The sequence below is a fragment of the Hyperoodon ampullatus genome (genome assembly GCF_949752795.1).
Source record: "Hyperoodon ampullatus genome assembly, chromosome: 10".
NCBI lineage: Eukaryota > Metazoa > Chordata > Mammalia > Artiodactyla > Ziphiidae > Hyperoodon > Hyperoodon ampullatus.
Window position 1 is genome coordinate 46,023,721 of NC_136923.1, and position 14,448 is coordinate 46,038,168.

The window sequence follows — 14,448 nt, forward strand, 5'->3', positions numbered from 1 at the left end:
AACAGTTTTCTACATTAAAAAAAATTTTTTTTAAATCATTGAAGTGGCTTAAAATTTTTTTACCTCAACTATGTCCTGAATACATTAGACAAATATGCTAAAGAATTGCTACAATTGAATTATTTTTGTAAGGATAGAACTCCTTTTTTAGGGGGAGATGATCACCTCTGAATTTATTTAATAGGGACAATATTAGTGTACATGCTGCCAAAGCATACACTTAAATGCTTTTCAAACATGTAAAATTTTCATAAATTAGAGAGTTCTGGACTTTTCTCCCTCTTAATGAAAAGTATTCAAGACTTGTCATACATACCAAGACAATAAAAGGCAAGTGTGTATATTCATTAACTATATCGTTAGCTACATCGCTATTTTACAGTTATTATTTGTTAACAATACACATGTATATCAAACGCTATTCTTTACAGTATGTACTCAATGAAAACACAGGAGAGGGTGGGGAGGATATATTTAATAAAGGATACCACCGCATGGATTAGAATTGATCATCTTTTACTAGGCATTAATCTAAGTTTTATAAACTAAAGACACAAAGTTTTAAAAATTTCTTTACACCATTTAAAAAATTCCTAGAAGACTCCTTTCTCCTTTGAGCTCCTATATTTTTTTCTTTTGCATGAATGTGCTTGACAGATTCCACTTTATATTTTTATCTTATCTCCCACAACAGGTAGGATCTGTGCATGAACAGAAATTCCACCTTCTTCATCCATGTGCCCCCAGGTGTGCCTAGCTTGAGGCCTTGAATGATAAATCCAAACATGTCTTTTGACTATAGATAAAAATAACTTAATTCTCATATTGTTGATAAAGTACAGAATACTGGCTTCATTCACATCCCACAGTGACAACTGACTACATAGTTAACCCTACAGGCGGGTAAGTGTTCACACCTCCTTTCTGGATCACTAGGGGAAAACCTTGCAGAGATTTTTCTACGCTTGGGACATCATTCCATTACCATATAACTCATGAAGTAATGAACTCAAAAGAAAGATGTTTATTCTGACATGTGTTTTTTTCATTCCTTAAGGAATGTTTTTAGCTTATGGCTCTGCCTTGGGTGAAACAATGTCAAGGTTTAAAGCAAACAGAAAAATGCCAGCCTTTTAGGTCAGTTACTAAATCCTCTACACAATTACACACAGGAACTACATATTCAGGTTGGTTGGTTGGCCAGCTGGCTGGTTTTCAGCCATGAACAATAGCATGAGAAGGGATGTGAATAAATTGAAAAAAAAAAAACCACATCACATAATAACTACTACTTAATATTAAAATCAACAGATACTAGTGGCAGCTTCCCCATTTCTGAACCACAAAATGGCTACCTGACAAGATAATCACGGGGATGTTGAGGTTCGCAGAAAATTCTCTGCATACACCTTGCTCGTTAAACTGTTGTATCGCTAACTTTAAAAGAGAGGGGAGGATTAAGTATATGTTATTGAGAACTAGTTAGGTTGTTTATATTTGCTATCACCTCTTAAAAAGCAAGACATTTAAACAAGTGAATGAGAGTTAGTTCGTTTTTACACTTGATCCACTGTAGGTCCCTGGCTTACAGTGGCTTGTCAGGATTACTTAAATTCAGGAGCAATACAGTGCTTGGTTGACAGGCTCCTGCACTGCTGCAGGCTACAACCCTCACACAGTGCCTGAAGGGTTATTACAATTGCAAGCGTCTACAGAGGACAACAAAGGAGCCTTACCCCTTCCCGAAGGCACCTCATTAGCACCGTGTATGCAGCCGAGGGAACAGCCCAGCATTCTCGGGGCTCCTTTTTTTTTTCTTCCTAAAATGAAGTGGAAGGAAAGGCAGTGAAGCTAATAGCACAAAAGATATTAACCCTTTCAAGAAAAAGGCTCGGTTTCATATATACAAACTACCTAAAACTTCTTAACATTCTATTGAAAGTACAGCCTGACAATTATGACCTGATGAGGGGTCTTTTACTGCACTGTACATACAAGGTATTTCTTCTATTTCTCATTATGTTGTATATGATGTTGATAAGATCCCCTCAGCAGTAGCTAGATGGAAAGAACTAAGAAATGCCAGTATGACCTGGTCGATAGAGAAACCATTCCACTGATAACTGTAGGTGATGATAACAGCTACTCCTACCTAAAAGGTATGACATTATCTGTAACGATTTGAAAGCACAGAACACACAGCTTTCAGTAATATCTCTGGATAATCCATAGGAACAAGTAAAACTCAGGATGCTACCTAGCAAGACAAAGCTCAATAAAAGTCAGCAATTATGATTAGCGGGTACAATGATTTGAATGACATCAGGAAAAATTCTTTCACAGAAGAACCAAATTAGAGAGATAACCGCACTCCTGGAACCTGTCAAGTAAAATCACAAACTAAACCAGGGGCCACAGAGAAAGGTGAAAAACAATAATCTCTTTATAGCAGAAGAAATTCGGCTCTGCTTAGAATATTTCTTTAAGATTGTCCAAATGTTAGAATTGGTACCTTACTGGCCCAAAAGTATTCAATACTCATGATGAGAATTGTGACCCATTAAAACTGTACCCTTGGGCTTCCCTGGCCTGCCAATGCAGGGGACACAGGCTCGTGCCCCGGTCCGGGAAGATCCCACATGCTGAGGAGCAGCTGGGCCTGTGAGCCATGGCCGCTGAGCCTGCGCGTCCGGAGCCTGTTGCTCTGCAACGGGAGAGGCCACAAGAGTGAGAGGCTCGCGTACCGCAAAACAAACAAACAAAAAAAAACTGTACCCTTAATCATGGAATTCTGCATAGGGTCATAATCTAGACATTACCATCCAGAGATGCTCCAGCTCAAAAATCGTGAATTCAGCACCCAATTCAACTTCCAAACAGAACTTTCCTCCCTTCCAGCTCATTTATTCAGGAGGCCCACCACAACGTTTCCTTAACATCACTGTACTCTGCTACCCGTCTCCCCTCCCCCACCCCTTCTCTTCCCCCCAGTCTATCCCCTACCCTCCCTGACAGCCATTTAGATTCCTGGTCTATCATTTAATCACTCTTGCCAAAGGCCTGAATGACCTCACCCTCTGGAGTGCCCTTGTCCTGGGCCCGGGGAAACTCAACCTTAGAGGGAGCCAGTGGCTTGTTTTCTCCAGGCCTGCGCTCAGACAGCTGGGCTCTTGGAGGGGTGACACCAAGAACACAGAGTCCACAAAGGACCTAGGATCAGTAAGCCCAGGGACCTTCCACATCACTCTCCAGGCCTGTCTCTCTCTCTCTCTGACCAATTCTCTCTCCTAAAGGACCACAGTATTTCAACCCCGCGGCCCTCCCATCACTTCACCTACTTTTCCTCCTCCGCAGAGACCATGGAAGTGATGAGAAAGGAACTACTAGCTCACCTCCACCTGCAGCCAGCTGCTGCTCATACACAGTGGTTACAGCAGGACAGGCTCCTCCACCCCTTCCACATGGGCCCACGAGCCCGTTCCCACCCTGCTTTCTTCAGGGTCATTAGGACCTGGACCATCCCTTATTGCTCCTAAGTGCTGGATGTCCTATCTCCACGGGATCCCTTCCATTTCCACTAGAACAGACTCACTGTCACCTCCCATTTTCAGATGTGCTGTGAGAACTACATATAGATGTTTTTCCTTTTTTCTTTTTTTGGCTGGGCCGCGTGGCATGTGGGATCTTAGTTCCCTGACCAGGGATCAAACCCGTGCCCCAGGCAGTGGAAGTCCCCTGTAGGTGTATTTTTGATGTCTTTGTGGGAGAAGGTGAGCTCCACGTCCTTCTATTCCGCCAGCTTGATCTGGCCCCCTGTTGTCTCCCATTCTCAAAACAGCCCCTCGTCCCTCCGCTCTTTCCCACAACCATCCTAAGCTTTATGTTCACTTCCTCAAGTGTCCTCACCTCCCCCTAAATCCTCAACATGCTGCAGTCTGACTTCTTCGGCCTCACTCACTCCACGTTAAATAAATAAATACATGAAACAGCTCTTGTTGGGTTACCAGTGACTTTCGTGTCACTCAAGCCAGGGGACTCTGTGGTCCTCTTTCTTGGACATTCAGCCCTATCAACCTTCTCTTTTCTGAAATGCCCACTCCTCTCCTAAGTTTGCTCCTGCTTCACTTACTCTCCGTTAGGATCCAGAAGCCTCTCTTACCATCCTCCAATCTATTCTCCACATTTAAACCAGAGTCATCTTTGTGGCACTTAAATCAGATGACACCCTTACCCTTCTTAAAACTTTATCAGCTTCCCCTTGCTCTCAGGATCAAGACCCAGGCATCCAACTTGGCTGAGGAGCCCTCCATGGTCACGTCCCTGCCAGTCTCTGCAGCCCTACTTCCTGCTCATTCCCCTCCAGTCCCATTGGCCTTGGTGCAGTTCATGAGTGGAAAAAAGCACCTACTGTGTGGCAGGAACTCTTCTAAACAATAGCCACACAGCTGTGAGCAAGAAAGATAAACGTCCTGTCTTAATGGTATTTAGTGGGGGACAAAGGTTTTTTTTAAAACAAAATAAACAAGTCAAGATAGTCATGAGCACTATAAAGAAAAGCACAGCAATGGATAAACAAGGGCCTACTGTATAGCACAGGGAACTATATTCAATATCCTGTTATAAACCATAATGGAAAAGAATATTTAAAAGTATATATATATAAAACTGAGTCACTTTGCTGTACAGCAGAAATTAAACACAACATTGTACATCAACTATACCTCAATAAAAAATTTTTAATTTAAAAAAAAAGGGAAGAAAAGCACAGCAGGCTAAGGGGTTAGAGGAAGACTGTAGTCAGAGATGCTCCATCTCACATTGCTCAGGGCCAGGAGAAGGCTCCCTGCAGGGATCCATGTGAGCAGAGAGAAACTGTAAACATCTAGGGGGAAAACAATGCAAGCAGGAGGAACAGCAAATGCAAAGGTGTGGAGGCAGGATCAGGGTACGAGGGGTTTCAGGGAACTGTGGGGAGGGCAGTGCGCCTGGGAGGAGGAAACAAGTAAGAGGGTCATGAGGGCAGAGGTCATATGGGGACTGGGGAGGCAGCTCACAGGAGCCCAGAAGGTAATGAGATTTAGCTGTGACAACGAGGAAGACAGGAAGCATGGGAGGGCTCTGAGGAGTGACAACTGCAGAGTCTCATGGGTTTAACAGGCTCACTCTGGCTGATGTTTGGGTAAGACTTCAATGGACACGAGAGTGAAGCAAGGAGATCATCTGGAAATGATTATGGGCTGGACAAAAAGAGACAAAATATAAGAATACCTGGCCTCAATGTGGTATGTATCCTTGACAAAAGTCAGAAAAAAAATACATAAACTATAAGTGTGTTGCCTCATAATATCCTTGTCAGAATCACAGTCTGGTCTTCTGTTCTCATGCTTATAACCTTAGGGTGTTACCAGAGAATCAAAAGGACAGGACTTAGGTGTCTACATTATATACGATATGCATGTATGTACATATGTATGTGTGTGTGCGCGTATACATGTGTCAATCACTTCAGGTCAGTCTCACTACATCAGCACTGACCTGAGATGTCAAGGTTTACCTATATTCTAAGGGACAATGCCACAAACAGCCTCATCTCATGAAACATTAGTGATTTGTGTGGATCCAGGGACATAACTTCCTTTTCTGGTTTGCTATCATAAGATGTGGTCAAATGTCATGGCCACAGAATCATCCCTTTATTAAAACAGCCTAGCTTACATCCAATTAAAGTGAGAACCAAGGGAAATGATTCTCTAGATCTACTTTTAGAAACAAATAGAAATATGATTCTGCATTATTCCATTTATATAAGACTCTACAAAATGAAAACTCGTCTATATGACAGAAGGCAAATCAGTGGTTGCCTAGGGGTGGGGAGAGGGGCAGGAGGGAGGGGTAACAAATGGTGCTGAGAAAACTTTTGCAGGCGATAGATATTTTCATTATCTTGACTGTGGTGATGGTTTCACAGATGTATACATATATTAGCGTTGATCAAATTTTAATCTTTAAACGTGTGCAGTTTATGGTATGCCGATTATACCTCAATTAAGCTGGGGGAAAGGTTAAAAAAAATGGGACACATGCCCCCCAAAAAAATTAGACTAGACTCCCACCCATGATAAGATGGCAGACCACACTTCCTGTGGTCTGAGATACCTGACCTTTCTTCTAAGGAAAGCAGTTTTATTCTGCAGCCTTAAAATGCCTCAGAGAGCTGACAAGAAAGCAAAGAATAATCAAGCCAAAAATTAGCTGCAAGCATGAAGGGATAAACAGAGCACTGAAGTTTGCTTTTATTCTGAGGGCCTGCGGAACTTGGCAAATTTGAGCTTTGATGTCAAGGCCTCCAGGGCCCAAGGTAAGAGTAAATCAATATAAACTCTCCAGCCCCACCCCCGAAGAACTGCAAGGAAAACTGTCTTTCACAAAACTTAGCACACAAGAGAATGTTCCAGTGCAAGAGGAGGAGGGAGGGAGCTCTAAGTACTAATTGAGAAAGACATCCATATTAATTATTAAGAAATAGCTCCAGTGTATGTATTGCCATACACTGCTTTTAATACTGTGTAACTATTAAGTGAAAAACGTTGCTCTACTTGTTATATAAAATGAGACAAAGTAAGAATCTACATTTCTACTCACTCATTTGTGCAAAACTAATGCTGTAAATATAAGTAAGAAAGAAATCGTAATGGTTCTTTGTTGGGGAACTACACAGATGGGGGACAAAAATAGAAGAGACCCTTCCCTGTATACCTTCTATACTTCCAAGTTTTCTAGTTTCATTAATGTGTTATCTCTTCAAAATATAAAATTACCTGAGAATAAACTCAACCAAGCTAAATGTACAAAAGCTTTATGAGTGAAATATATTGGGTTGGCCAAAAAGTTCATTTGGGTTTTTCTGTTAAGATGACGAGCTTTTTGGCCAACCCAATAATTTAAATAACTTAAATGAAAAATCTTTTAATATAAATATATGAAAACACCATTTTTTTGTGCATTAAAGGACAACATATCATAAATGTACTAATACTTCCCTCATAGATGCAGTACAATCCCGAACATGCATTAGAAGACTCAAAATCACAAAGACAGTAGTATTTCTGTATAGTCAACGCAGGGTTCAAAAGATGATTTCAGAATTGGACAATCTGATTCTAAAATTTATTCTGACATGTAAAGGGCCAGGAATAGCCAAGACATTTATGAAAACGAAGACTAAGGAGATGAGATTTGCTATACAGGCTATCAATACTAAGTATGGAACTAAATGATTTTAAATACTGATGTTTTATAGTCATTAAGTTAATTGCCTTAAAATGATGATCATCCAGAAAGTCAATTTAGATACTAAGGATACTCAGGTTATATAACATTTAAGTAAGTTCTAGAAGCAAAACATAAGTACAAGGAGAGGGCTTCCCTGGTGGCGCAACAGTTGAGAGTCCGCCTGCCAATGCAGGGGACACGGGTTTGTGCCCCGGTCTGGGAAGATCACACATGCCGCGGAGCAGCTGGGCCCGTGAGCCATGGCCGCTGAGCCTGCACGTCCGGAGCCTGTGCTCCGCAACGGGAGAGGCCACAACAGTGAGAGGCCCACGTACCGAAAAAAAAAAAAAAAAAGTACAAGGAGAGAACTTCTGATTAACTTATAACTTACTGGTACTCATTAAAACACTCAGAGCATCACACGAAATGAATAACTCATAATTTATCTATATCTATTCAATATATTCCCAAATATAAGCAGTCAAATTCTGCAGTCACAAATTCTCATGCCATGTTAAGAGCTATATTTACACATAGTGTTTTAAATAATAATGAGGACCAACAGGACCCTCTTGCATGAAGGAATCAAAGATGGCAGCAACCTAGGGAGTACTTTGGGGACTCTGGTCCACTGGTTTTAAAATACAGCCTGAGTCATGTACCAAAATGTTCATTGCAGCTCTATTTACAATAGCCAGGAGATGGAAACAACCTAAATGTCCATCATCAGATGAATGGATAAAGAAGATGTGGCACATATATAGAATGGAATATTACTCAGGCATAAAAAGAAATGAAATTGAGTTATTTGTAGTGAGGTGGATGGACCTAGAGTCTGTCATACAGAGTGAAGTAAGTCAGAAAGAGAAAGACAAATACCGTATGCTAACACATATATATGGAATCTAAGAAAAAAAAAAGTCATGAAGAACCTAGGGGTAAGACAGGAATAAAGACACAGACCTACTAGAGAATGGACTTGAGGATATGGGGAGGGGGAAGGGTAAGCTGTGACAAAGTGAGAGAGTGGCATGGACATATATACACAACCAAACGTAAAATAGATAGCTAGTGGGAAGCAGCCACGTAGCACAGGGAGATCAACTCGGTGTTTTGTGATCACCTAGAGGGGTGGCATGGGGAGGGTGGGAGGGAGGGAGACGCAAGAGGGAGGGGACATGGGAACATATGTATATGTATAACTGATTCACTTTGTTATAAAGCAGAAACTAACATACCATTGTAAAGCAACTATACTCCAATAAAGATGTAAAAAAAATAAAAAATAAATTAGCAGGTGACAAAATAAAATAAAATAAAATACAGCCTGAGAATCTCCTACACTTTAAAGAAAAAGAGGTACTGGCAGAGAGGGAAGACAGACAAGGAGAGATAGAAGAAGAGTCGGAAAGACACTGAGAGCCTCTCTCCTCCAGAGGTAAAAATTTTCCTAAATTCCTTAGGTGTGCTCAAAGGGGTAAAATCAAAAAACTTTGATTTTGATATCTGCCATGATATGTCAGAACACATCAAAGAACAACAGAGTTAACCAGACAATCTTACCTGGGTGGCTATAAGATAGATCAGCTCCCCCAGGGTTGGTAAAAGGCACTGTTTTAATTTGCTGTTCCTGAAGTTTTCCCTAATTAATTCGGTTAAGAGAGTAACTGCCTGAAAAGAGAGGGAGAAAGTATATTATTTCATGTGTTATCTCTTGGTTCTTTAGCCTATATGTAACAGGCAAGACACTCTACAAAATTCATCTTCCATTTTTAAGAACTGGTTTCCAAATTATTTTCAATATACGGGCCTTATTCCTGAAGGAAAAAAACAGTAACTCTCCCAGACGAAGATACAAATACACCCAGTGAAATAAACTTACCGACTTAACAGCACTTATCAGTTACCAAGCATTTTCACTATATCGCCAATCTTCTGTGAGGGAACCGTTGCTCTATCTTTAAAGTCAGAAAACCTAGCCTGAGAGGGTTGCAGCAGCTTGCCCGCATGCCATCCAGTCCACTTGGAAGCCAGAATCTGAACATAGATTTTCCCATGCCAGATCCCTAGGATGTTCCAGCGCACCCCAGTTTGAAAAATTCTTACACTGCATGAAACTTTTAAATGATTCCTTCAAAAATACAAGTGGGGCAACATTATACCAACATTCCAGTATAATCCACTTTGAAATCCGGCAGCATGTTTTATCAGATCTAGTTAATTTCCTAGGACTCATGCTGAGAAAATCCCATGTGCTCCATGCCAGAATGTATAACCCAGAACACAGGCTAATCAAATAATACTGTGACCATGAAGTAGGGTATAATGGTTTCAGAATGATACATATAGAATGGGATGGGGAAAAATTGCATATAAATGGTGTGGAAGCATTGCTCGGAAACAGTGCATGCAACTGAAAACATGGTGCACAAACAAGATGATTTCTTACTGTGACAAGATATAAGTTTTTAAACTGAACATATATCAAAACATTAGGTCGTACAGCTAAAACTAATACAATGTTATATGTCAATTATATCTCACTTTAAAAATTAATTAAGGCTTCCCTGTTGGAGCAGTGGTTAAGAATCCGTCTGCCAATGCAGGGGACACGGGTTCAAGCACTGGTCTGGGAAGATCCCACATGCCACGGAGCAACTAAGCCTGTGAGCCACAACTACTGAGCCTTCACTCTAGAGCCTGCGAGCCACAACTACTGAGCCCACGTGCCACAACTACTGAAGCCTGCACACCTAGAGCCCATGCTCTGCAACAAGAGAAGCCACGGCAATGAGAAGCCCGCGCACTGCAACGAAGAGTAGCCCCCACTCACCACAACTAGAGAAAAAAACCCGTGCGCAGCAATGAAGACCCAACGCAGCCAAAAATAAATAAACAAAAAATAAAATAAATTTTTTTCCAAATTAAAAAGTTTAAAAACTGAAACTGAGCACTTAAAAATCTTTCAGAGCAATTTGACGATGCTACAACATCCCAGCATGTAATCACTGGTACCGTATTGTAAAACAAGAGTGTGACAAGTTGGAGTTGCACATCACGGAGCTGCACAATAGTCATGCACGGGAGGAACACTTGTTCATGTGGGGTTTTCTAAACAGCTTTATTGAGTTACAACTGACCTACAATGTGCTGCTTTTTTTTGTTGTTGGCCATCCGTGAGGCTTGCAAGATCTTAGTTCCCTGACCGGGGACTGAACCCAGGGCCACAGCAGTGAAAGTGCTGACTCCTAACCACTGGACCACCAGGGAATTTCCAGAGCTGCGTATACTTAAAGTGTACAATTAGATATGTTTGACATACACATGTCCCAGTGAAATCACCACCACAATCAAGAGAGCAACACCCCCAAGTGTTTCCTCAAGTTCCCTTGGTAATCCCTCCATTGCACTACCTTTCTCTCCTCCCACTGATTTACTTTCTGTCATTAGTCTGCATTTTCTAGAGTTTACGTTAATGGAATCATATAATATGTATTCTTATTTGTCTGGCTTCTGTCACTTAGCATAATGCATTTGAGATTCTTCCATGTTGTTATGTTTATACATAGTTCATTCTTTTTCGTTGCTGAGTAGTATCCCCCTGTACAGAGATACCACCTTGTGTAACTCCCACCACCCACTGCCTTACACACAGTGAATCCCCCATATAAAGTGGCTGAGGAGGAAAAAGGAATCATATACATCACATTAGCCCTTGCAGATCACTTCTACACACAGTCTTCCTTTTCTTTCAACCCGTACTGATCATCCACTAGTATTACCTTGAACCCATCTGAAATTAATAATGTTCAGCCTTTTCTTTTTACCTGCAAAAACAGCAATTTGTCACCAGCATACCTATCATAAAAGAACGGATAAAGGAAGTATTCTAAAGAGAAAGGAAATGATTAAAAAAAAAAAGAACCTTGGAAAATCAGGAAGGAAGCAAAAATATGGTAGGCAAAAATACAGGTAAATACAATAGGCTTTCCGCCTCCTATTAAGTTTTCTAAATTATGTTAGATGGTTGAAGTAAATGTTAGGAAAATGCTTGATTTGGTTCTAAATGTATTTAGAGGATATATTTAAGACAACTATATAAAAATGAGGGAGGTTAAATGCTGAAAAGGGAGGTGAGTTTTCTATACTTCACTTGAATGGGTAAAATGATGACACCACTAGACTGATAAGTTATGTATAATATAAATATAAACAATGTTGTTTTTAAAAAAATCAAAGACAAGCTAAATAAATGAAGAGATGTATTTGTGTGTGTGTGTGTGTGTGTGTGTGTGTGTGTATTTTATTTTCTGTACAATATGATGTTTTGACATCTTAAACAAACCTTTCTGGCTGGAGAGAGAATGACCCTACCCTCCCAGGGCCAGCCAATTCTTAGAGGTAGCAAAGGCCCAGGAGAGCATGTCTTTAGTATGCAAACTCGCCAATCCACAGTCATACCTCCTCTATCTGGCCCTTATACCTCAGGAGGCAATATTCTTCTGCCTTCATCATCCCAGGACCAGGTACCACGCAACGAGAGACTCTTCCTATAGCCCAAAGCCTGCTGAAATTATTCAGACTAGCCAATTCTAAGGTGTTTATCCTGCCTCGCCTTTCCTGTGGAAACCCCAATAAAGGCTATGGCTTAAGCACTCCCCTTTTCTGCCTCCTGACCACCTTGGCATTTTTCCATATGGCCCTGTATGCCATCCTGTCTCTAGGACCTGTAAACATAATAAACTTTATTTTCCTGAGCCTCTCCTCTCTCTCCTCTTGTGGCCGCTCCTGACTGACTATCTCATAAATGAATACAAAAAGGAGATATACTATGTTCATATATAGTAAGACTCGTGGTAAAGATGTCAATTTCCCCCAAACTGATAGCTTGGTTTATTGAAATTCCTATCAAAATCTCAGCAAGATTTTTTTGTAGATATCAATAAGATTAGCCTACAATTCATGTGGAAAGCAGAAGTATCAGAAGAACCAAAACAATTTTGAAAAAGGAGAATAAGGTGGTTGAAACTGTTCCACCTGATTTCAAGACTTATTATACAGCTACAGTAATCAAGACTGTGTGGCATCGTCAGAGAAACAGGCACTCAGATCAATGGACCAGAACAGAGAATCCAGAACTAGCTCCATACAAGTATGGCCCACTGATTTTTGACAAAGGTGCAAAGGCAATACAACAGAGGGAAGTCAATCTTTTCAAGAAATGTTGCTGGAGCAACTGGCTCTCCACAGGAAAAACAAAAAGGAAACCTCAACCTAAGTCATCAGACACTTTATATAAAATATCAACTCAAAATGGATCATGGATTTAAATGTAAAACAGAAAACTAGAAGTAAAACAATAAGATAAAGTCTTCAGAATCTAGGTTAAGAGTAGATTTGATACCAAAATCACAGAGACGTTGTACCAAAGAAGCTATACAACTGGCAGATAAGCACATGAAAAGATGTTCAACATCATTGGCTATTAGGGAAATGCAAATTAAGACCACAATGAGATATCACTACACACCTATCAGAATCGCAAAAATAAAATAGAGTGACAACACCACCTGCTGCTGAGGATGGAGAGAAACTGGATCACTCATACCATTGCTGGTGGGGATGTAAAATGGTACAGGCAGGCTGGAAAATAGTTTGGCAGTTTCTCTAAAACACAAATGAACCACTAAACATGCAGCTACCAGAGAACCCAGAAACTCATCAGCATTTATCCCAGAGAAATGAAGACTTTCATCCACACAAAAACCTGTACATCAATTTTACAACAGCTTTATTTGTAACTAACCAAACTGGAAATGATCCAGGTATCTTTCATCAGGTAAATGGTTAAATAAACCGTGGTACAGTCATACTAAGGAATACTATTAAGCAATAAAAAGTAACAAACTGTTGGGACTTCCCTGGCAGTCTAGTGGTTGGGACTTCGCCTACCAATGCAGGAGGTGCGGGTTCAATCCTTGGTCGAGGAGCTGGGGTCCCACATGCCTCGCAGCCAGAGGGCCGTGACATAAAACAGAAGCAATGTTGTAACAGGTTCAGTAAAGACTTTAAAAATGGTCCACATCAAAAAAAAAAAAAAAAGTAACAAACTGTTAACACGTGCAACAACCAGGATGAATAGCCAGAGAATTACGTTAAGTGAAAAAAAGCCAACTCTGAAAGGTTACAGACCATACAGTTCCATTCATACATCCTCAAAATGACAGAAGTACAGAAATGGAGAATAGATGAGTGGTCGCCAGGGGTTGGAAGGAGGGACATGAGACAGAGGGAAGAGGGTGTGGTTATAAAGGACAGTAAGGGTGATCCTTGTGGGGGTGAAACTGTTCTCTTCATTAACTATCTCAGCATCAATATTCTGGTTGTGATATTGCACAATAGTTCTCCAAGATGTCACTATTGGGGAAAAATGGATGAAGTATACCCAGTGTCTCTCTGTACTATTTCTTACAACTGCATGTGAAACTACAATTATCTCAAACTAAAAGGTTTAATTCTTTTCAAGTCAACCTCATATTAAATTCAAAATCCAGATCCAACTTTCTGTTTCACAAAATTCATAGCAGAGACATATAGCCTTTCTCCATTTTATCATCCACTGGCATTGTGTATCAGTAAGCATCACAGGAAATTAAAAACATTTTAATGCTGCAGACCCTTAAAGAGATAAAACTGAACTGCCTCCAGCATAAAAGAAATTGCTTTGGAGCTCGGTGTCTTGTAAATTGACAAATATCATATAATCTATGCCAGTAATGCCACAGCAACATGACATCTCACTTGCAAAAATTAACTTTGGATACCACTAAACAATACACAACAAATAATGTTTCCCTCCCATGTTATTTGTAAAGATTTTCCACTTGTTCTATAAAAATTTAAAGAAATATTAATATTAAAAAGGAAAACTGTAAGACTAATTAATAAACAAACCACATAAATGACAAATACCAAGCAGAAAATTAAGTTTTCATTGACCTAAGTATGACATTCAAATATGCCAATACTAAACAGAAAAAGGTAAACGAGATTGTTTAATTCTTCTTCCAACTCAGAAATCCAAGTAATACATGGATATTGTTCTTATGCATGTTTGTCCTATAGTCTGTAAAAATCTGCCTGGCCTTGGGACTTCCCTGGTGGCACAGTGATTAA

The 14,448-nt window shown here is 40.3% G+C and overlaps 1 protein-coding gene across 2 annotated transcripts in view; it reads right to left on the minus strand.

Annotated features, from left to right (window-relative positions):
* Positions 1–14,448, minus strand: part of ULK4 (unc-51 like kinase 4) — a gene marked incomplete at its 5' end in the record, with an annotated part of 522,486 nt that overhangs the window by 432,533 nt on the left and 75,505 nt on the right. For both annotated transcript variants that reach the window (XM_079713313.1, XM_079713312.1), the window contains 2 exons: positions 1,737–1,820; positions 8,836–8,943. In XM_079713313.1, the coding sequence (XP_079569439.1) occupies positions 1,737–1,820; positions 8,836–8,943 (192 nt within the window). The remainder of the gene's footprint in view (positions 1–1,736; positions 1,821–8,835; positions 8,944–14,448) is intronic.